General features: G+C 32.8%; 2 protein-coding genes across 9 annotated transcripts in view; both read left to right on the top strand.

The window, feature by feature from the left end:
* Positions 1 to 14,037, top strand: part of LOC132938507 (ankyrin-repeat and fibronectin type III domain-containing 1) — a 160,279-nt gene extending 146,242 nt beyond the window's left edge. For 5 of the 6 annotated variants that reach the window (XM_061005378.1, XM_061005377.1, XM_061005380.1 and 2 more), the window contains 15 exons: positions 7,522 to 7,644; positions 8,101 to 8,179; positions 8,258 to 8,352; positions 8,438 to 8,614; positions 9,397 to 9,510; positions 10,344 to 10,529; positions 10,595 to 10,814; positions 10,898 to 11,141; positions 11,236 to 11,436; positions 11,505 to 11,671; positions 12,146 to 12,767; positions 12,852 to 13,044; positions 13,114 to 13,192; positions 13,306 to 13,402; positions 13,483 to 14,037. In XM_061005378.1, the coding sequence (XP_060861361.1) occupies positions 7,522 to 7,644; positions 8,101 to 8,179; positions 8,258 to 8,352; positions 8,438 to 8,614; positions 9,397 to 9,510; positions 10,344 to 10,529; positions 10,595 to 10,814; positions 10,898 to 11,141; positions 11,236 to 11,436; positions 11,505 to 11,671; positions 12,146 to 12,767; positions 12,852 to 13,044; positions 13,114 to 13,192; positions 13,306 to 13,402; positions 13,483 to 13,833 (2,948 nt within the window). In that variant the 3' untranslated portion in view covers positions 13,834 to 14,037. Of the gene's footprint in view, positions 1 to 2,014; positions 2,741 to 7,521; positions 7,645 to 8,100; positions 8,180 to 8,257; positions 8,353 to 8,437; positions 8,615 to 9,396; positions 9,511 to 10,343; positions 10,530 to 10,594; positions 10,815 to 10,897; positions 11,142 to 11,235; positions 11,437 to 11,504; positions 11,672 to 12,145; positions 12,768 to 12,851; positions 13,045 to 13,113; positions 13,193 to 13,305; positions 13,403 to 13,482 lie in introns of those variants that run through there. The other variant, XM_061005379.1, reaches the window with a different exon arrangement.
* A 1,604-nt stretch (positions 14,038 to 15,641) lies between these two features.
* Positions 15,642 to 22,161, top strand: LOC132939761 (uncharacterized). Of its 3 annotated transcripts, none has more exons than XR_009664009.1 (4): positions 15,642 to 15,835; positions 17,611 to 17,739; positions 18,457 to 21,905; positions 21,987 to 22,161. XR_009664009.1 is itself a non-coding variant. In XM_061007113.1 (3 exons), exons 1-3 carry the CDS (start codon positions 15,833 to 15,835, stop codon positions 21,829 to 21,831), a joined length of 3,507 nt encoding a protein of 1,168 aa, XP_060863096.1. In that variant the 5' UTR covers positions 15,642 to 15,832; the 3' UTR covers positions 21,832 to 21,978. The 3 variants fall into 3 exon arrangements, 1 of the variants encoding a protein (XP_060863096.1); XR_009664008.1 differs by having other exon boundaries at positions 18,457 to 21,910; XM_061007113.1 differs by lacking the exon at positions 21,987 to 22,161 and having other exon boundaries at positions 18,457 to 21,978.
* The last annotated feature ends 3,308 nt before the right edge of the window (positions 22,162 to 25,469 follow it).

Here is a 25,469-nt window from a genome sequence, read left to right as displayed (position 1 = left end):
TATGTTGTATAAACCATAAAATACGTGTCAATAATCGAGGTATTCGACTGTGGCACGCCAGTTGAAATTTTTCGGAAATATTAAGGTACCAGTTCAATTGAGAGTACAGCAACACCACCAGACACCAGCTGTGTTATGATATGAGTATTTTATAACTAACATATGTTTCTCTTTTTCATATCGTCAGCTGCTTAACGTTTTATTGTTGCTTGTTATTGTAAAGATGTTTAAATAGTTTATAATAATACATTTAAATTTATCTCGAATTCTTAGTCACATGTTTTGGAAGCACTATGTATAGACAATCACCAGAAGTATACAGCATTACAACCAAGTGCTGAGATTTGAAAATCTTAAACACGAAAATTGAAAATATTATACTAATATATTATTAGTTATTGTAAAAAATGAAACTGTAAGAAACTACAATAATTCGCTTACAAATCCTGAATTCTTTATTGAGTCCAAATAATTTCAGATAATAATAATCTCCAAATAGTTTTCAAAAATAGGTATCTATACTGTTATTAGCAATGTTTCTTTTATTATTTTTCAAAAGTTTCTTCGTTATCATGGACTCGAAAAAGCGGAATTTTAAACATTTTTATAAAAAACCAAAGTTCTAACAATAGTTGGGACCCGCCCAACGATGTAATCAACAAATTTGTTGGACAGTTTCCAAAGTGAACTGTTTACTATTTACTCTGGCAAGCTCAAAGGCGACCAAAAACCGGCAACTTTTTTTCGAAAATTTTATCACGTGTATACAATACTATAATAAATAACAGATAGTCTTTAAGTTCGATATGATCGGTGGTAAATAATATATTATATTTACTGTAATATTACAAACCGCCGAAAACTATTGGACATTTTTGGAACGTAAATATACCTTTTCTGTATTTTACTCGCGCGTGTATGATGTAATGGTATTCCTACAATGCGCATTCGTGTATGACACATTATTATTATAATATTATACAGGATGATAAACTAAGCATGCTCATCCCATTTGTTTAAAAAATATTATAATGAATTTATTCAAATTCTGATATTTAAAATTTTTAAGTATAATTAAGGACCATGTTTTAAATTATTTAGATTTTTATCCCCTTTAATTAGAGCGTCCTGTGTTATCTCAATAAACTTCTTTTTTTCAAATGGGAACTAATACTTTTTTCATTGTAAATAGTAAATACGGATAATTTTTCTGAAATTGTCGATGTATTTAAATCAAAATTCCAACGAGTAGTATCTGAGTTATTAACATGTATATACCAAGGATAACGGTTCTTAAAAATCGTTTTTTTTTATCCATTTTTAATATTAGATAATATTTAATAATTGTTTAATATGGTTGATAAATTTATATTAATATAACTTAAGTTTTAAATCATCATAACTCCTCTATCTTCCAAATTTTTAATTGTCATTAGTAGGTAGGTTTTACACGAAGTTAATTTACTCACTAATTACTCGTATGAATTTTGATTTGAACACATCAACATTTCAAAAAAGTTATCTGTTTAACTAATCACAGGTAAAATGAGCTATTCTCAAATGTAAATGAAAAGTTTGTATCTCATCCCTAAATGGTATACAAATCGAAATTTAAATAATAATAATAAAACCAATGAGGAAAACAAAAAAAGGAAAACAATGCGGGGGTGCAATTGGTGAATCACCCTGTACATAAAACCGAATGAGTGGGTTCGTCGACCGTGACCCACTGAAACGACAAACGTACATCATATATGCAACACCGGCGCGCGAGGGTCTGGTACGGCCGGTAATAATAATAATAATAATAATAATAAAGATAATAGCAACGATACGGCGTGGTCGTCGTGACGTGCACTCACGTCGTATCGTACATAATATTTATATTATTATATACCTATGCGGGAAACCGGTAGTCTCCGGTAGAACGCGGTATACCCCCACGGCACGAGGCACGAGGGGTCGGTGCGGGGGTTGTGCAAGCATCTGCTCTTTTCGGGACCGGGGACTCCCTAGTCACTGCTGGCCGCACGCACCCGGCCTCGCCCGCAGTTTGCGTTTGCGCGCGTAACGGTCGCGTCCGTGCTACACACTATATCGCGCAATCGTCGAAACGCGTTCAAATAACCGCCGTTGTCGTCACCGCGCTTTTGTAACCAGCACATGGCGGACTTTGAACGCCTCATACCGGCGGACCGGCGCGAAACCGGAACGGTGGCGGCGGACCGCGTGTCCAGGGTGTCGTCGTTTTCGCGCGCGTCGCTGGCCCGGTTCAGCCAACGGTTGCGTCGCCGCGGGTGGACGGTGGGCGCCGACCAGGACAAGGAGAACGTCACCGCCGTCTACCGGCCGGCACTGCCACCGCCCGTGCCGGTCGTAAAGCGCGTAAAGTTCGACGAACGCGTTTACCACGGTCCGGTCTGCGGCCACGGGTGCGGCGCGACGGCGTTCGGCCGCCGAGGTGGCATACTCAAGGACGCGCCGGCCGGTCCTGTGGCCGCGCGATGTCTGTCGTCGGCCATCGGTTACTCGAACGTCAGCTACGCGGACGGCGACGACGCGGTACCGAACCGGATGCGCATGTACGACGTGCCCGTCACCAGCTTCTACATCGGCGCCGGCGATGACCGTTTGCCGGTGTCGCTGCCGCCGTCGACGTTCTCGGCAAAACGGTCGTCGTCGGCGGTCGTCGGTGCGCTGCGTGACGCCAAAAAGACCAGACGGTTCGGCACCGACATAGGTTCGTATACGACAACGGTGTATAACCCAATTACTATTCGGCCACGGCCACCATCACAATATTATACGGGTGTGCGCATACTCCGATTTTCTTCAGATTGAACCCGGGATCACAGGCTCGACTTGACCAATATTCTTGGGGATGCACAAATTGTAAACAATTCCCATTCCAAAGACCCTTCACACTCAGTATTTATATAAAAATATTTTCATTTGCTATGGCTTTTTATGCGAATTAAATATTTTAATGTTTATATTAGTACCTACCAAATTTAATATAACTATCTATTACCTATAGTCTATATTCTATATTAAATAATATAAAACCAATAATAAGATATCAATATGTAGGTACCTATATTATTTGAAAAAAAAAAACGATATAATACTGAAATATAAATTGACTATATATTGATCTATATGATTTGAAGCCTCGAGCTGTTTTACTTCTAGTTCAAATAAGTATAATTTACTGAACCGATAAACCATGTTTAAATAGTTGTGAGAATTGTATTCTGTTATAAGCTGTAATTGTATTACTCATATTGAAATATAACATACAGTTTTGCTCACACTCATTGGCCATTCCACATCCTGCTATAGATAAAGAAAAATATGACGTTGTTACCCTGTGTTCAAAGTTTTTTCATCAATTTATAGTATAATATAATTATGATTATTGTGCCACAAATTACTACATATCTATTACCTGTTATATACAACATTAAATTAGCTAAATATTTTAGATTCTGAGCCGAGGTATTAATTTTACAATGATGTGTGCTTTTTGTTTTATTTGTGTCCGTCATCACCTTTTAGGACAGTAACTAGTTGATACTTTGGGTGGTCAATAGTATAATTTTCCCAGTAATTTTCAAAAGCACCGGGAAAAAACAAAAGAAAAATTAAGGAAAAACGCGAATTTTTACGCAAAATGGTTTTCGACAAAAATCGATTTAAATTTTTAGTGTAACTCTAAAACAAATGACCATAGGTACATGAAATTTTAACTGAATGTTTATACAAGCATTTTCTAGATATTTTGACTTGTTTTGAGCTGTTTAAGGACATTTTCAGCTTCCATTTTTTTATTTTTTTTTCTAAAAATGTCAATACAATTTTATTCGTTGGGTCAAAAAGCTTGACAATTTAATAAAAGGCTCCTTATACATTATTACAGTGGAAGTGGAAAAATATTAAAAATACATAATCACAATTTTTTTTATAAACATTGAAAGATCAAAATTTGACAAAATACGTAAAAGTCAGGAATATTTGCAAATTATTTTAAAACTCGTAAAAATTTTTCTTTTTAAATCTAAGATTTGAAAATTTAATATAGGATTCCTTATATGTTTGTCTACTTTTATCAAAAAAAATGTCTATTGGAAAGTCAAATTAAACTTTTATGGGCGATTGAACTTTAGATATAGTACATAATATTGTTTGTATTTATTGATAATATTTAGTATATTTACTTCAAAATATAACAGAATAATTTTAACATTTTAAATGTAAATACAAATAAATGTGTTGTAGGTATTATACCTCCCAGCAGATAATGATATATTATGTTGGCGATGAGTAAAACAAATATTATAAATATTACTATTGATATTCATTATTAAAAAAATATAAAGAAATAACTAGTATAGAGAAATTTGTCTATTTTCCATGGCTTTAAATTCATCAAGTACCACATGTTAATGCGTTCACTGTTATAGTAAGTTGTTGTTCGACCGGTACACACGCCTATGGGTATACCGCGGTTCGTGTGTTGTAGGTACAAATGATATTACAATATTACAATAATTATGGCGAGATTAGTTATCAGAATAAAACTCAATAACGGTCGACCTATTCATAGGTGTATATTTTAATACAAACCTAATTTACGTAAATATTATTTAAAAATTGAATTTTTAATTTCTGTCAAGTCATGATTAAAGTTATGAACATTTTATGCAGTAGGCTTTGTTTGGAAATTTGGCTATAGACAATGTTTTATTATCTGGCTAATATTAACTTCAACGAATTCATCACCAATAGCATAATATTACGGATAGTATTACTATTTGCGATACGCGGTGTGCACTTTACGTAGATGCAATAATAAGTGATCGGCAATCGGCAATTAACCTACACACATGACACATCAGAATATCCACGATATGATACTTCAAGTAATAGTGATTACTGATAAGTATACTGATTTTAATATTATGTAGTACCTACCTACATAGTTGGTAGATCTGCACTTATATACAATTGTTGACGGTTTCACTCATTGTCAACCAGTTTTCATTCAATTGTTGAGAGTATTATAATAAGTTTAAGACAATAAGTGAATAAAATATTATATAAAATAGTACACATTTTGATGAGCATTTTTTAAAAACCAATTTTAATAGTTTATCATTTGGTGTTTTACATATTAAATAACTTATAAATGTTATGATAATACTCGTCATTAACATCCGATGAATATAATAATCATAAAATATAATATTGAATATTGAAGGACGTCAATGTTTGATAAAATCATGCGTATAATATTATTTGTTTTTATTTTTCATAAAAACCGTGAAAACATATAACATTACATAATATAAACTGTGATTGTGGGTCTAAAAATATTAAAGATAACGTCCTGATCTCATTTGGTTATTTTCGTTCAACCATTGCTTTTTTTTTTTAGGACGATCACCCTTTTACATCGGATTGGGAATCCGCCACTACTATAATAATAATAAAAAAAAAGATTCAGAAAATTGTTTTCATTTTTATACGTTTGGCATCTATATTAAGCCATTGCGTCGGGCAATAATTATACTAATACATAGTAATTTATTACGACAACGTGCTGTCGTTCATTACGTAACGATTTGCAATGCACGCGGGGAACTGAATAAAACGGTTATTGTTTCGCACGTGCGGATATTTAAACAAAATATTATGTATGGAAAGGTACCTATATAATACATAATATAATACCTATATCGCAACCACCCTAGCTTCGTCGTTCACGCCGTTATTAATGAACATGTGTAGGTACACGTGAATCACCCCCACATACCCTCCTACACGCAATCCACGTTCTTTTATTTATTTGTTCTCCCTCTCTCTCACTGTTTTATTTATTTTTATGAAAAGGCCATGGAATTTAATTTTTAAAACATTTTACATTAGTGTTTCCACCGCCCTGTTAAATATTTCGTTGTTCGTTTCGTTGTCGACAAGAACAGTGCAGTTGATGATTTGTGTTTTTTATTTCATAAAAGCAAAATATTTTACTTAAAGTTCGTATTGTATTCAAGCGTATTTTTTTTAAAATTTTAATTCAAAATCGTGTCTTAAAAAACTGTACTGTTATACCATGTATTAACTAATAAATGTTGATAATGAATTCAAACGAAAAAGTTTTTTATCTGACGTTTTAGAACACGTAACCATACCCTCGGAATACCTAAGACAATACTGTTTATAATTTTAAATTAAGACTAGCTAAATTTCCATGGCAACTGAAATATATTATACGAATATGAATATTAATTCAAAACAAATCCAGGGATAAGTCCATTCCCTATAGAACCTAACCTTTTGTCTATGGGTTGATACTTTCACAATTTCAATATTTTTCTTTTCTAAACGTGAAACTTCTACAATTTGAAACATCTGAATAAAATCCAGTTATCGAGTTTTTCAATTTATTTTAAATATATTTGTTCTTGTTTTTACAATCTCGTGATCGGCTGGCAGTACCCTATAATTCTATTGAAGGTATTATTGTACATGTACTATGGAACAAATTGCATAGTGGTTTCCTGTTACCTTCCGAATTGAAAATATAATATACATATTATAAGATAAAATATAATATATATTATGTTGTATATAAATATATATGTATATGTATTAACATGTTATAAATACATTTTAGTGTAAAAAGTTCACGGATATACTCCATGAAAGCACATAAAGTAAATTATATTATTGAGCATTGTTAAGAAATAAATATATATGTATACATATTTAGAGTATGCAATCGTTATGTCGTTTTACGTCGTAATAATTAATTTTACGTACTAGACATTTTTGTAGAAATTAGATGGTTTTTGTTTTAAATTCGAAAAATAATAAAAAAATTAATTTAGTCAAATTATCTCAGTGTTGTTCGAGTTAATGGAGAAAACATAACATAACATTTTATAAGAGGTTTAAAAGTAAATAACAGTTTTCTCAAATTATTAAACTTTTGAAGTGTTTGAGTTAGTTACTTAGGTTCAAGAGATGGACGCGATGAATAACATTATTAAATTAATACAGCATAAAAAGCGTATAGGCAGTGAATTTAAGTGTACTATATAATGAGTAAATGTTTACGATTTACTTTATAATATTTTAAAATCTTTTATCGAAGTGACAAATCTATCGAAATACTCTTGAACCGTTAAAAAATCGTATAAAAAAAATATGTAATTATGATTGTAATTTATAAGGTTAAATCTAAATTGATAAATTATCGCTACTCCCCACATAAACATACCTACGTTTTTAATTAAAGCAAATGCACACGAACAGACCCATTTTAATTGATGTAAGGTAGATTAGGTGAAATACATCACATTATGGATAACACTATCGTAAATTATTTATTGATATTATTGTCGTTTATTGTGATGAACCTATTCATAACCACAATCATAATTCATACGAATCGATATTGAGTCGACGATGTGTCAATGGCAAAATTCTAACAGATTTTGTTATGGTAATGTTTAGGAACGTCAATATCGTCACTGAAAAACAATGGCTCCAGTTCGGAGACACAGACAAAACAACGTCAACATCACCACCCAAAGGCACGAGAGTCTCAAGTACACAACATCAACATTCATTTGCACGGTAATCTAAACATTTATATTTACACTAATCCCATTGCACATAAATTATGCGGTAAACCCTGTGTGCCAGATGTCTCGAGACATTCAGTTTATCTGACTATAGTGTAAGGCGTTTTGTCAAATTCTGGACTTTATATAACTGCAGTGGTGTTTTCACGAAATTCCGAGGAAATTAAATTGTATGCAACCCCCATTAGGTGACCAAATATATTTGCATTTGTAGACGTCTCGAGTTCATTAGGACGTCTCAGTAACAATATATATGTATATTATTTTGTGGGCACGTTAAGAACATTCTACCAAACAATATAACTTCGTAGACGATTCGTTAAGGCTGACGGAAAATTGCACATAGTACACGATTGTATTTAACACAATATTATGAATTTATGCGTATGCACATTAAACATTATTACGGTCTGGAGTTGTTTAATCGTTTGTCATGCAATCGTTTTAGGTCTGTTCGCCGCTGTGGAACACGGCCAACTGGAAAAGGCGAGAAACATATTGACGACATGTGAGGTTCAAGTGAACAGGTAAAGTCCAATCAAAATTCGTATACGTCATAATATTATACTTATTGATGACTTTTTGATTTTTTTTCCTCTGCTCAGTGTAAACAGCGATGGGTTGACACCTCTAGACGTCGCTTTTCTGAGCAACAACCGAGATCTAGTTCGACTTCTATTGGCCCATGGAGCAACGGAAGGTAAACGATTAAAAATTAAAAATACCCATCATGAGAAAAGTAAATATTACTTAAAGTGTATTTTTTTTTTATTGACATTGTTTAGAGACCAGTATGAAAAACTTAGAAACGCACTTGTCGAATTTACTCGAAGAAGCCGAAGATCGGGTCATAGGACTTAGACGTCGTGGTAACCAAGATGATTCACAGACCAAATCGCTAGCACTATGGGAGAGACGGAAAAGAGGCTTGAAAAAAATGCGCATTGGTTTCGAACATGCCAGTAAGTATAACACTGTTTTAAACAAAATCTGACCTAAAATAGTTCGAGGGGGAATGAAAGATCAATTTAACACGCACGTACACAGATGATGTTTGCCTTGAATGAAAAACTATGTTGAAGAGCATACACTTGTGAGATGACTTTCAGATCTTCGTAGAAAAAACAGTAGGATGTAAACAGTAGTGTACGAACAAGAAAAACAAATGTGTGCACGTGAGGTTTTGTGGGTCCAAAGAATTATGTACTTGAATTCTCAAGTCTTAAAGAAATAAAAATTAACGTTAGGAAGATAATAATTTCGTGTATATACATAAATATTTATTATAAAGTATAATATTGTCATTGTCCTGAGGACAGGTGTGAAGATTTTTAATTAAATACATAAAAAAAAATGTTAATTCAATATCAAATAATTATGGGTATTCTTGAGCAGACGTTTAATTTTTGGGATTTTTTTGTAGTGCTTGATGTTATTATTTTTTTTTATTTGAAAATGTAGCCTTACGAAAAACGTATAAAATCAAATTAATTTTGTCTTATGGGAGGGATATTTTATTATTATTATGAACAAAATTACTACACTGTTATAATACATAAATTATGTTTTCCCGCGATCGACTATTGTTCGTAAAACCGTTATACTTATTCTATGTGAATACGTTCCAGTGATAGCACCAAGAATGTATACCCTATAAATATATTATACCTTATATTCATCGCACCCGTCGTGTGTCGTACGATAATATTATATCAAATTAATTAAACTTTTATTTATTTTACAGAGCCACCAGATAAGCCAGAGAAAATTATCCTGGAGGTAACGGGAAACGATAACGTCAGGGTATCTTGTATAGAAGCTGATTACCCAGAAAGCGCTATATGTACTAAATTCAACGGTAAGCATCATATTATATTTATTAAAAACATAAAGCCTTTGGTAAAATTCCTGGTAAAAGTGTTAGTCAAAGTAAAGATTTAAATTATGATAAAACAAAGCTGATCAATATACAGTACCTGTATTCATATATAATACGCGTAATAATTAAAAAAAGACCATTGAGTAATTTGAATATTAAAATGTACTCCGAAATGTATTGATTTTGTTTTATATTTATGAAATGTCAAGACTCATGATATTGAAAAATGAGTGAACACAAGTGACACTTATTGAGCAATAGTAAAAGTTGATTCAAACTTTTTAAATGCTCTTAGTCGATTATTTTACGTTGGACACACAATAATTATTGTTGTTGTTATTTTAACAGTTTTCATTTATATTCTGAAAAATTTCTCAAATAAATATTTTCCATTTCTACAGTATGACTTGGATATCTATATTCTATATAAATTATATATGTACCTATATATAAAAATAATTATTTTTAGTATCAAAGTATTCATACACATTATTAGAATATAACTCCCTATATAGTACGCGTCAAATATACAACATTTTTGAAATCATTGATTTACGTATTACATATTATGTTTAATAAGTCACTCTATAAAAACTTGATAGTGATAAAAATATTCTTGAATAATTAATAATAACCTTTCAAAATATTATAAAAAAACGGTTAATATTAACTTGTATCAATTGTGTAAGTACAACTATTCTGTCTCATTGTTGAGTCATTAAATTAAACGTGATGACTTATTCAGTTATATTTTTTATAAATTAGATATTTTAAAAACCCATTTTTTTCAACAATATTGTATTTGTCTATAGTTGAATGGAGTACATCGGAATCCTTTAAAAACGTAACAGGGTCTAAATGTTTACCTGCAACCGATGGAGAAATTACCATCAACAATTTGGAACATGGAAAGACCTACTACTTCCGATGCAGTGCAGGAAACCTGAAAGATTTCAGTGACTATCAATACCCAACTCCGGTTTCTGTCACTATTTCAAGTGAGCTTAACTTTGTCAATTTTATTTAACTCGGTGATTTAATTGCTATTGATAATTGGTATTAGGTTGGTGGGATGTCTGTCAAGAATCGCGTCGATGTTCCGCAGCAATGAAAGTCAAGATGGACGACATACTTGACAAAATGATCTCCATTCGTCCAGACCTACACAGGTCGTCATTCGAAGTCAGTGGAAATGACTGTTCATCGAATACGAAAAGAAGAAAGCCGCCAACGTTTAAGCAGTTATTTAGCGGCAATACTAAACTTCATAAGAATCTCCGGAGGTATTCCTTCATCTAAGTTTATTTTTCTTTGATTAGTTTGATAAATTGCGTTCGTAATATTATATATTATTTTTAAATTGCAGAGGCGTATACCTTTCTTGTCTGCTGTACCACGAAGACAAAGTTCTGGTGACCAACGAGGACTACTTACCCGTGGTAGAGATTGACGACACGTACCCAAAAGAAATGCTCAACGATTTTCATTGGTTCTACAAAATAGCTTTCGCGTGGAAGGATCTCAAATGGTTTAAGGATGACTTGGAAAAATCGACTAATAGTTCGATTAGCTTCAGGACGAAACTCATCCAGGCTGTCACCCAGATGCAAGTAAGTCACCTGTCTTGTGGACGAATTTAAACAACCTTGAATTAACAGTAGGACGCTAATGTGTAATATTCATGAACATTTAAAAATATTTTAGGACATTTTCAATACGCAAGACCTAGGTAAAGTGTACTATAAACCGATCCGTGACTCGGACGGTACAACTGTGATATGTACGGTAAACAACGTGTGTCAGCCAAAAAACGTCGTCAACCTAAAATGGACGCCGATGGCAAAGATTTTAAAAAAGTCGTCTCGTTCCGATAATCTTACCGATTTGCTGATATCATCTATCCAAGTAAACTAATCTAATACTTTCAAAATGTATTGCATTTTATAAATAACGTACAATTATTGTAAAATTAGGACCAAATAATGTTTTACCAAACAAGCAATGCCAAATTGCAGAAAGGCTTATACGTCGGATACTTACTAATGAGAAGCTCAGTAGACATGTTGCACGTTATGGTGCCTTTGCAAAATCCTAATATGCCTGTTTGTTGCAAGATACGTGATAACCAGCACGTCACCGCGTAAGTACAATTTAATATTCATTATATAGTCTAGATGGTTCATCCCACGTGTCTGTATAGCTGTCAAGAGTTTAAACACAAATATTGAAAAATGGTATTTCTGAAATTTGGTAAATTAAGAAAAAAAAATGTCCAAATCAATGCAGGTATTTCTCATTATAGTTATGATATACGAGTACATATTATAATATTATATTCTCCATATGAGTGTACGTGTATGCGTTAACTTCCTTTCTGGTTTTTAAGTTCATATCTACCTGTGTTTTTGTACACAATTTGTGATTGACGCGGGTATACTGGATGTAATAGGCGTTATTATTGCGTATCATAAATTAATTTTAATAAGTTCGTTTGCACAACGATTGAGCTAGAACATATTAATATTTTGTCGTAAATGGTTTTCCTCATTATAGTCGTAGATCAATAATATATACGACAGGTTGGACAATCGTAAACTTAACATTTTTTTTGTAGGGAAGAATGGCTGTGGCTTCAGCAGGGTGCCGGGGCGCCATGCGATTACACGTGCCTCGGATTCGCTTCGCAGTTCAAGATGGCTACTAACCGGCTGTTCTCTTTGGTCCAAATACCGAAAGACAAACGGTCTGTGCAGCGGGTGTACACCAGCGAGGTTATCGAGGTCGACCGGGACGTGAGCCTTATAATGATCGTGCCTCCGGCCGAGGTGGCTTGTGCGGTCGGCGAGGGTAACCAGTCAGCCGTCCACCTGCACCGGATCGAGCTGGTGCCACTTAGTGTTCAGGTGTTCGAGATGATACACTTTGGTACGTACCGAGCGGAAACTCTGCTCCTGTACGCCCGCCTTTCCAGTGTCGTGCAACTGGACTCAGACGACGCGAGGTACTCGATCAGACAAGCATGGAGCTCGTCTGACCTAGAAACTGCTAAGCAGCGGCTGGACACAGTGGAATCGCTCGAGACAGGCTTAAACGCCGCGTGGAAACATTTGCGGTGGCTGTTGGACGTGATGAACTTTGCTCGCGAGCGGCTGTTCCAGACACAAGTATCCAACTCCAACTGTTCAAAGAGTGCCAGCAATAGTCAGTTGGAAATGAAGTCCGCTAAAAGCAACTCGGTAAATGATACTCACGAACAAATGTTTTAGTCTACGACCGTTCGGTATACGCTGACAATTATAACATAAATATACGTTTTACAGTTGTTACAATTACCTGACTCAAAATTGGTCAAGTCCCGTGGTAGTTGGCCGGGCCCAGGGTTGAATTCTATGCGGACGTTGGAATCGGTGTGTCCGGAGATAAGTCGCAGCGAACAATACCTATCGCCACCCGTTCACGATCGAGAGTACGTCTTGGCTAAAAAACAGAGTTGTTCCTCAGAAACAAGCAACGGTACGCGGATAGTTTTATAAACATTACCAGATTTTTATTTCTATAATTTTGTCTTTGATTTGGTTACAGACAGTAAAGACGAACCAGAGTATAACGACGGACAGTCTTCATGTCAAGCCGATATATCGTCGAAGTCCAATCACGTCGCGTAAGTTTATCGATAATGCACTAATAATTAAGCGTATACCGTGTAGTAACATCGATAGACTCAACCTTAACGATATCATGTTGACACGGTACATTTAATTTGTTTTCACGTAGGGCTAAAGACGTAAATAAAGTGGACGACGAAGGGTTTTCGGATGCTACTATGAAGAGCGAATCGCTGGTGCCCGTCCCTGCGCCTGGGATCATCGAGGTAAGTGGTTTTTGTAAACAGTTGAGCACCATGGTACCTATACACAAATATCTGATGGTCGGAGGGTTGTTGTCACACAGGTTTGCGCTGCGTACGACACGGGTCTGCCACACCCCACCAGCCTGAAGTTGCACATCAGTCCGACGACGTCAGCCCGTGAAGTAGTCCAGCTGTTTCTGCAGCAGCTGAACATGTCCGTGGTGGTCAAAGGCAAGACTGGACCAATATACCCGAGCACCGAATTTGGTAACTTTTGTCTGGTATCTGTTACCGGGGCCCGGGAACGGTGTTTGCGTGATGACTTCAAACCGCTTCAGTTGACCCACCCGTGGCGGGATGGCCGGATGTACATTCGGCATAAACAGGACGTGCTAGCTGCTCTTGAGCTCCACTCGTCCATACTGACCGTAGCAGCCACCAAACACCACTGATGACCACAGAAATTTATAATTATTATTATTTCTATTATTATTGTATATTATTATTATTATAATTTGATTATTTATCCATGTGCCATGCACCTCAGGTGACATTTTAAGTGTTCTTAAAACATACGAGCTGAGTGTTTTTTTTTAAATCATTTTATTTAAAATATATATGTATATTGTATTATATTATGATATGTCATAAAAATATTGATGTATTTAATTATTTAAACATGTAAATTGCACAACATAAACAAAACCTACAGAAAATATTTTAAATGACATAGTCCGAATAAACATTGTCCGAATACAACCAAGCAATGATCATTAGACGATCCAACGAGTTATATAATTTGAGATTATCACATACCGTTCAACTTGTTTATTAAATTACAATATTTATGTTATATTTACAATTTACATATTAGTATATTACAAATAATACCACAGCATAGTGTTCCGATATGTTGAACACCTCAAATAACTAGTTAAATATTAATAATTGTATCTTCAGTATTAATGAAACATTTTTATTTTTTTGGTCTGTGGTATAGTTGAGTTAAGTATTCATATAATTTGTTTTTACTTAGTTTATTTGAAATTAGTTTTAGTAAACAATGAATTGCAGTATCTTGGCATTGATAGACATATTAATAGCTTAAAGAAAACTTACTGTTGGCTGTGATTATACGATTTAGTTTAAAAATGTAGTAGTAAAATAATATTTCAAGGACTATTAGAATAATTAATAATAGAATTAAAATTATCAATATTTTTTGCTTTATTAAAAATGTAAAATACTCAATAACCGGCTTCGATCTATATATTCAGATCCAAACTAACAATTCACACAAAATATACACTATATACGAATCTTTATTTGGGCCATTAATAGTATTATGGTCTACAAATATTGGTGTGCACTAAACGGTCAAACTATCTCAATCCCGCACCGCCTGGATGAGGCAAGTGAGTCCAAGACTTGTCACCATTGAACAGTAGTCTCCTGGTATGTAACTAACGGGCAACCACTATCATGGATATATGGATAAAAATACCAACCAATTGTTGCTAAAACAGGTTTTATATTACTATATTAGTAAAATTTTTATATAAATACCATATAATTGTATCTAAAACTTCTCTACAAATCGTTACAAAAATATTGTTTTAATTATATGTTAAGTTCCTTAGAGCATTAATTATTTGATGTTCTGTAGTAGTAAAGCAATCGTAAAGAAGTTTCCAAAAATATCTAACGTAATATATCTTAGGCTATTATAATTTAGTTTGGATATTGTAAGACATTGTGCGTTGATTAACACAGTTCATAAATCATTGAGTAGTGTAATTTTAATACATTGTTGCTTACATAGTCATTATAATATTAATGGAAATTATGTCAAATAAAATCAATTGCTCAGATTTAACGTTGTGCCTAAAGTGCACAATCAAAAAATATCTTTTAAAAAATGGCAAGAATTATTTAATTTAAAACGCTCAAAATAGTATAGATTTCACAATATCGTTTGTCACTTTTTGTCATTCCATAAATAAATTAGGTAGGTACATAATATTACAATATTAGTAATATAAATAAACGTGATAAAGTCCAAAATGATAACATAATAACATATTTTCATAATATAAATTTGATATATTTTTTATTGTAGTTTGTGGCTGATAGTATACATTTTACGTGGGTAGGTATACCTAAATTTATTATCAAATGTCAATAGCCTATCTATGAATGAAGGGCGATTGATAATATTTTATGAAACTGTACATAGTACATTATTATGGTGACCGTTGACTATTATATAACATAGTGCACAGTGATTTAGCAGTAATATAAATTGAATAATATAATATTTTAAAGCACACTATAAGATGTTATCTTTGTAGTTTTTAATTAAGAAGAGAACTGGTAATTCAGCAATTTATACAAATAGTCTTTTCTGTGACTGGGATTTAGCACTTCTCTAACAAAAACTGTGTACACAAAATGGTATGTATATAGGCTATTGAATCAATAATTTGTTTGGTGTAACTCCAAAACTAATAGCCAAAGATACCTTAAAATTTCGCTAAATCTATGAATAACAATTTTCCATAGTTTATAATATATTAACTATTTTTGAACTGTTATTATAGCAGTTAGATTTTTTCAAACTTTTTTTCAATTATTGTCGATACCAATTTTTGCGCTTTGTCTAAATTCTTGAAAATGTAATACAATTTCCTCATAAGCTGATATGAGTGGAAACTAATAAACATTTTAGTGTAAATCCACTTTATTTTTTATGTGAAGTTAGAATTTTGAAAAAAATTTACAAAATCGCAAACATTTGCTAATTATTTAATTCAAAACGCACAAAATAATATAGATATCACAACATCCTTTGTCATTTTGCAAACACACATTGCAAAAGTTATACTGTAGAGATATTATAAGCCACATTAAAATCTTTTCAAAACCACATGGCCACTTGGTCACATTTTTTGAAGTTGCTATTAAAGTAACATATTGGTTTTCTATAACAATTACCTACTATACGATGACTTAATATTTGGCGGAAACATTAAAATATTATACCAATTAATATTTAACCATTACAATATTTTATTAATTAGCTTTGAACTAAAAGTAATAACTTTAGTAATATTACTATATTAGTGTATTTCTATTATAATGTTAAATTATTTTTATTATTTTGATTAATTTTTTATTCAACACCGCCTTACCGTAGAATAGCAAGAATAGGATCATGCTAAAGGTACCACTGGTGCTTGTTAGGTAATTGCTTAAAATTAATCTAAATATTTTGAAAAAGTCATTGCTAATATTAGTCTGATCTATAAAAATTCATCATTTTATAATAATCTAACTACATAATAGTTTGAAGAATGTTCACATGGTTTTGACGAATTATGTCAATATTGAAAGTTCTTGTAAAACTTCAATTGCTTATAAACAAAATCGTGCAAAATATGTATCTTTAATATTTTAATATGTATTAAAATATTAAATAATTTATGAAGTACCTTGTAACAAATTATCAATTTTTTCACCGAGAAAAATTTGTTCATCAACAATTTTAGCATAAAAACTAAAAAAAATTTAACATTTCTTATGGTTTATAGGCTATAGCACAAAAATGATTTCATGCATAAAAAATTCTCTCACATTTGCAAACGAATATTTTCTATAGAATTTATAGAATTTCAAATTATTTTCAAATATTGAATATATAATAATTTATTTTATTTAAAAAAAATATACAATTGTTGAATAAAACAACTAAGCATGCAATATGAAATATAGGGGAAAAGTATACCTCCAGCTAGCATAAGCTATGCAAAAATGATTTTGAATATACTATAATATATTATTATAATATAATATTTATAACTCTGTTGTCTATTTATGAAATATTACATATAACTATGGCTTGGCGCGGCGCGTTATATAACGCCCGCTAGCTGCTACTAGCTCCAGGATGGATGACCACCCACTAGTATTCGTACTAGTAAAAACCTTGCCATACTTACAGTTGTTTGCTTACCTATCGTTACAACCATAACACTACCTTGCTGTACCAACCTTAGCCTTAAAAAACACAGTTCATAACACCTACAACAGCTAATGGCGTTAGTCACCGGGCTTAAGATCAATAATAAAAAAAATAAAATATAGCTGTATATTTTATATTATAATATTAATTAAAATTAATTGTTTGAAAAAGAAATCTGAAAGAACTCTAGTAAAATAATTGTTTACAGATTAACAAAATTATGTGGAAAATACAACATTTGAATAATGCAATGGCTGGTAGCACAAAGTTACACAAAAATAAAAACTGTTTCAACCACAACTGTATGAATGGACTATTTTTAGTTATCTTTACGATGGTAAGTACGAATACTAATAAAAAATTATAATTTAACGACTATCAACATTTTTTTCTGCTATTGACAATATTTTCATTAAAATATTTTTTCAATAATATTGATAAAATAATTCAAGACACCGTAAAGAGCATAGCAAAAAAAAGCACAATCGCTATTTTATAGTATCATAATAAATAACATAATATAAAGTAATATGTTTTATTAGAAGTGTGAAAAAAATCAAATGATCGATTTTAAAATTGAAGGTGTGGATAAAATATATTCATATGTAAATATAGGGTGTTTCCAAAGTCTTCATCCGATTACAAACTAATATAGTTCGGCAACGGTTAATCGTAATTTAGTGACCCATATATTAGTGCTTGACTGATTAATAAAACTTACCTATTTTAAGAATATATTTTATTTTTTTTCACCCTTATATCTCCATTTTTAAAATAAATATACATTTTTGAAATCGGATGAAGACTTTTGATACACTCTGTATATAAATAAAAAACAGTTTTTGTCATAGATCATTAGCTCGTTATTTAAATTTAGTTAGAATACTATAAATGCAATCTATAATTAATCTATTAATTAATATATTAATACTAACCTAACAGTATAAACTTTGACAATGTTAGCGCAATTAAAAATCTCATTAAAATATGAATGTATAATAATTACGTACTTAAAATCTAAATCCAAATTAACAAATATTTTTGGTTTCTATAGGCTTTGATGTTTCCCACGCATAGTAGAACACTTAAATCAGAGCCGAATGAAATCAGGTGCCTAGATTCAATGACGTGCACAAAATGTACACTCAAACCTATGTGTGTATGGTCCCTTAAACGACAGACATGTGAAAACACGAATCAATATATTTCGTCGAGTTTGATAGTTTCCAGAATAGGGGAATGTCCAAAGTTTTCGGTAGTTAAAAAATATGATTATCACTATAAAGATGATTTAAAAATTTTAGTGAACATCAATGTTGAGATAACGAATGATGTGGTAAGTTTCATAAATTATCTTAACACCTATCAAATGTATTACGTAGTTCAAGGTGCATTTGAACGATCTTGTAAGATTAATAACGAATCTAAAATATTGATATCATTTTTTCAAACAAAATCATCAGTTAACATCAAGCCGGACATTTCTTTTATATTTATTAAGTTCAATAACATTATGATACGATTTGACAACGTTGCTAATCACTATGTTACGGTGTATGGACATAAGGAATGTGCCACTGATGAGAAGTTCAAAATCTGTACGACATGTGGATGGAATACAAACGGGTACTCGAACTACTTGAAATGGTGTTCCTCCGAAAACACCTGTAAAGATGACAAGAGTTTATACATTAAGAACAATGCTACAAATCAGTTAAATGAAAAAGTAGCGTACGTGACGAATGATTGTGCAGAAATAAATGTGACTGCGGTAAATCCGCTGTCTGGACCGAAAACCGGTGGAACGACCCTAACGATCATAGTTAGGAACCACAGGATATTCGTTGATAACCGAACGTTAAAGGTAACGGTGGCAGGAACAGTGTGCACGAATCCCAAGACGTCCGGACTCGAGACTATAACTTGCACTACGTCACAAGCGGTTGGCACATTATCCGGTCCGGTCTTGGTTGAGTACTCGTCGATTGAAAGCGGACTGAAGATTGAGTCGTCCCAGATATTCCTGTTTTGTGACAATCCCGTACTGGATGCGGACCAACAACTTGGAGGCATAGCGTCCGGTGGCACTTCTGTGCAGATTCGTGGAAGACATTTCATAGAACCTTGCGTTGTATCCTCTGTCCAACTGTACGTTGACCTGCCGAATGGTGTCAGAAGGTACGCATACAATTTTTGCGATCCACCGGTTAACGACACCTATATGGTTTGCCAATCACCAAGAATGAACGGCGCTAGCTGGGACGGGAACCAATCGGTGGTGGGACAGCTGCTTAACTTCGGGCTTGACGTGCTGAAATTCACTGGAAATCAGTCTTTGCACGTCAACGGGACATCACTTAACTTTCACGTGCACCCCGATCCGGTTCTTGAAGATTTCGTAATGGAAGAAGCTGGTTCAGTAGTCATCAACGGCTTTAGCTTAGATCACGTGCAACTGGATGACATCGTGGTACGGTTTCTTAATTATTCAGCTACGGGTTGCGTAGTCGTGTCGGTTAAAGCAAATCGTATTGTATGCGACCCAACCATGACCATCGCTCCAGTTGATTTGCACGAGATCTTGGTAAAAATTGGAGATTCGTTGACGTACACTTTGGAAAATAGATCACCGACACCTATCGCTGATCCATTCAATCTTTCCGTTTCTATACTTCCGTCCATATTTCCAGATTCAAATAAAACCAGTTGTTCGGATTTCATGACGTGCACCAAATGTACAATAAAACCCATGTGTATATGGTTCCTTCAACAACAGACATGTCAAAACAGGACTCAATTCAACTCGTCGGGTTCATTTGTCTTTGAAATTGAGGAATGTCCACGATTTTCAGTAGTTAAAGAATATAATTATGGTGAATCAAGTGTTTCCCTGAAATACATTGTTAATTTATCGAATGAATTGGTAGGTTTTAGAAATTATCTTAAAGACAGTATACTTTATAACAGATTTCCAACATATTGCAAATATCCAACTGTACAGGGTAACGCACATAACAAAACGATAATAGCATGTGAATTCTACGTAAAGAAATCTTATTTTGATTATAATAATCCATCGTTCACTTTTTTTACTTTTATTATTGTCAAAGACGTAATGCTAAGGTTTGATAACGTTGCTGATCACTACGTTACTTTTTATGAAAAGAAAGAGTGTGCAAATGATGAAAAGTACAAATCATGTGCAACTTGTGCATGGAATAAAGATGGGTATTCAAACTACTTGAGATGGTGCTCATCCGACAACACCTGTCAGGTTCGTAAGAATTTATATATGGTGAACAATGGTAAAGAACAGTTAAACGTAAAATTCGTGCAATTGACAAATGAATGTGGTGAAATAAATGTGACGACAGTAGATCCGCTTTCTGGGCCGGAAACCGGTGGCACGATTGTAACGATCACAGTGAGGAACCATGAGATATTAGCAGAGAACCGAACAGTAATTGTGACGATGGCAGGAACAGTGTGCATGAACCCCAGGACATCAGGATCAGAGACTATAATGTGCACCACATCACAATTCAACAAAACATTGTCCGGTCCGATTCTAGTCGAGTACTCATCGATCGAAAGCGTGTTGAAGATTGAGTCGACTCAAATATTCCAGTTTTGTCTCAATCCCGTACTGGATGTTACCCACCAACTTGGAGGCGTAGCATCTGGTGGCACTTCCGTGCCGGTCCGTGGCAATAATTTCGTAGAACCATGTTTTACAATTCTTGCCCGGCTGTATGTTGACCTGTCTGATGGTGTCAGACGGTATTCAGATAGTTATTGCGATCCACCAGTCAACGACACGTATATGGTATGCCGATCGCCAAAAGTGAACGGCGATAGCAAGGACGGGGACGCGTCAGTTGTGGGGCAGCTACTGAACTTTGGACTGGAAATAACATTCAGTAAAGATGACTTCTCTTTGAATCAGTCGCTTCCAATCGTGGTTCGTGGTCCATCACTCAGATTTTACGTGCACCCTGATCCAGTTCTGTTAGACTTTAAAATAGACGAAAGTGGTTCAATAGTCGTCAATGGCGTCCACTTGCAGCATGTACAGCCTGAAGACATCGTGATACAGGTGATGGATTCACCATCTTCAGTTTGCCTAGTCGTTTCGGTGATACGAGACAGTTTGGTGTGTGAGCCGAATATGTCCGTCAATGCGTCTCAAGTGATCTTCGTCACATTGGGAAATTCGTTGGTGTTCACAGTGATTAGGAGAACTGACGATCCGTCCAAACTTAATGGCTGGTTCCTCGTGATTATTGCCATGTCCACGGTGCTGGTATTTGTCTGTGCCTTATCATTTTGCCTAAGAACAAAACATCGGGATAACATGACAGAAAATATTCGTAACCCACTTGAGGCATCCACAAGTACACAGGACATATTCGAACACACTGCGCTGTAATTTAAAATCATAATATTGGAAGTGTATGTTCGCTGGCTGTTTTTATAAAGACATTAATAAAATTACACTTCAATGTGAGGTTATTAACACTTTACTATACATATTATGATAAAATAAAAAATTATGAATAAAAAATCGCGTTATTTTTGTTCTAGTTACGGTTCCAGATAGCAATATTCTTTTGAGGGTTTATTGTAGTTGACATACCAAGATTAGCTGAGGACTGTTCCTAGAATCTATTCAACCCTCTTAAATCAATTTATCTAAATATTGTTCATACTTTGAAATTCTTAAGCCAGTCCCGCCCTACAGAACTATTGTATTCATCAAATAGACGCAAAAAAATTATGCTTTACAAGTCATGGAGAAGATAGTTTATAATTTTATAATTTTTCCATTGTTGTTTGCTAGTGTCATCAATTTGTCCGCAAAGTTCTTGTTATCTAAATAAAGAAAAATGAAAGTTATTGCGTGTGTGTGTCGTTATGCATTCCTAAACGGTTGGACCGATTTTTATTCACAGTTGGACAGGTAGGTCCAATCCGGGTAGGTGGTCAAACAATGATTTTGAGATTTACAATGGAAATTTTCGTTTGTTAATGGTTGCTATTGGTTATAGGAGAAATAATTAATAGAAATTAGTATTTAATATTTTATTGGTTGCCTTTGGTTAATCGGGCAGATCAGGTACAAACATGCATCAAATCAAATTTTTGAACATTGCCTACCAAGATGGCCGAGTTACACGTGCTACCATAGTAGCTGCTCATCGGCGTTGTCATATCAGGCTGGCTGAGTTGCACTTACTGCAGCAATTTACACCCAAAATGAGTTGAACTATTTTTTAAGTGGAACGAAGTGTGCGGGATCAGCTAGTTAATTAATTTAAATACTTATTTATTTAATAAAAGTTTACATATTTTTTAATTGTTCTTTAAAATTTTTAATGGAGTGGTCCAAGTCACCAACGAAGGGTCGTAGCTAGAGTGTTTAACGTTGAATGTAAACTAACTCACGTTAAGCATTACAATGTTATCAGAACTTTTCAAAAATCATCCAACGATGTCCTTGTTAGAATTTTTTAGAACACGCCTTTTTAACTGTCCCACAATACATTTTGTACTGTCAACTTCACCACTAGCATAAAATGTTTATTATAACCGTTCAAAAACCTTCCAAAAATATTTAATATACTCGTTGGATATTATTGAAATTTGTTGCACACATATATTTTATTTATTTCACATTAAACTTTGTAATTTTTTATGATTTTTAACCTAACCTAACCTAACCAGCCAGGACAAAATAATTATGCTGACAAAGATATCACAAAAAAAAATAGCAAATAATTGAAAATCGAGTTTTTCTAGTTAAAAATCCATGTGTGTATTTTTCACAATTTTTTCTTAACATTTTTTTTCTAGTCTAGAACTGTCCAATTAACTTTATAATACCACATTAGCACCAAATAAAAACAATTCTAGTTTCGATAAATTATAATCCATTTTTCTATTTTTTACATTTTTACTAGTCCGGAAATGTCCGATCGATGTCATAATAGTATAATACCAACAAATAATATTGCAAATAATCATATTGTAAGCTAATAACCATGATGTTTATGCTGTAACAATAAAAAAAAAAAAAAAAAATTGCAAATCGAGTAAAAACGTTAATTTAAGTCGTTATTATTTTTTTGCAATTTTTTTAAATCTCAATAATTTCTTTTAGTAAAAGAATTCGAAACGTAACAAAAAAATGTTTTATCCTACCTATATGGTATATAAAATGCTAGTAATAACATTTTGTGAAAAATTCAAGCATCTAAGGTTATTTGTTTTTGAGTTCTACCAAAAAATCAAAATTAATTTCTCCGCAAACTGGTGTAAAAATGGCCATTATTTTTTTCTACATTATATAGAAAAATCGTTGAATTTCCAATTTTTACCTCTCAAAAGTGCCAAATAGAATTAATATTTTACTAGAAACTACACCCAAAATGGAAAATTAAAGTATTCTTCTACTGGAAGTGTAAAAATACACAAAAAAATAACATACACACACCATTTTATGAATAATAATTTCATCCTCTACTCAGATTTTAAAATAGGTAAGTATACATTTTAAGTAGAAATGACGTAACAAAATTTAAAAAAAATATGTTATTGTTGAAAATTGTATATTGTACATTTAGGTTACCAAGCCTGCTTTCCTCTTTATTTTTTATTCAAAATAACACAGTTGTTCAAAATCAGGTTTTTGTAATTTTTAAATATACGTAAAGACCATATTTTCAAATTCTTGGGATTAATACTATAAATTATATAATTAATACTATAAACTTTTAGTATATTAGTTAGATTAATTAATATTAATCAATACTATCAACGTTTTGTTCGCTTAGTGATGTATATTATCACCACTATATTACACTATAACGGATAAGTACCATTTGTCGTTTTTATTATTATTATGAATTATTAGCATATTTTTACTATCGAGTATCGAAATTCCGTGTTACAATTATTATTTTATATTTATTATCGGCTGTGCATACTCCATCATTTCCGACACAAGTATTTTCGGCACAATATTGTGATATTTTTCTAAGTTCCTACACTTTTCTGTTCTTATCATATGCACTGTACAGCCCACAAAAATCTCACAACTAGTATCCGTACATCACCAGGGCAATCCCCGTATATGCAATCGCCTGTTAGCGGGCAATAGTACAACGCCGACGATCGGTCACTGCTGCTCAAACCAGGTTGCACAAAAATAGAGCACAGTAATTATATTTTATTATTATTAAGCATAACAATAGATTGTATACTTTTTTAGATTCTGAGCGGAGTAATGAATGTATTGATTTTACAATGATGTGCGTTTTTTTTTTGAATCTGTCATCACGTTTTGATACTTCAACAGTATCTTGTTCGATGGGAAAGTGAATTTAGTTGCTGCATTCGGGAAGTAAAAATATATTAAAATTCTCAATAGTTTTCAAATGTGCCAGGAAAAAAAAATATAAAAATTAAGGAAAAACGGTAATTTTTACGTAAAATCGGTTTATGAGAAAATCGATTTTGGTTTTTGGTGTAACTCTATATAAATAAAACGTACATAATACATAACATGAAATTTTCACTGGTTGTTTATATTTGCAATTTCTATACACGACACAATTTTTAAAATATTTTGATTTGTTTTAAACTGTTTAGGAACTTTTTAAGTTTCCAATTTTATTAGTCTTTTTTTCTATGAATGTCAATAAAACTTTGAGCGTTTGAAGTTCATATTTTTACAGTACTTGGATATTCATTCTATTTTTTACATAGCGATTTTGTTATTTTGTTGTTATTCAAAAACGAATAACTGTAAATACATGAACATTTTACTGAATGTTTATGTTTTCATTTTCTATACACCATAACATTTTGAAAATATTTTGACTCTTTTTGAGCTTTTACGGACATCATGAGTTTTTAATTTATTTTTAGTTTTTTATTCTATAAATATCTTTAAAATGTTATTTGTTGGGTAAAAAAGCGTGAATATTTAATGAAGGCTCCTGATATATTGTTACAATAGCAGTTGAAAAATATTAAAAATACATACGCACCATTTTTTTTATAAGC

This window comes from Metopolophium dirhodum, chromosome 2 (genome assembly GCF_019925205.1).
Source record: "Metopolophium dirhodum isolate CAU chromosome 2, ASM1992520v1, whole genome shotgun sequence".
NCBI classification, from domain to species: Eukaryota; Metazoa; Arthropoda; class Insecta; order Hemiptera; family Aphididae; genus Metopolophium; species Metopolophium dirhodum.
Note: the sequence above shows the minus strand (reverse complement) of the source record. Positions and strands in the feature narration are given on the sequence as shown.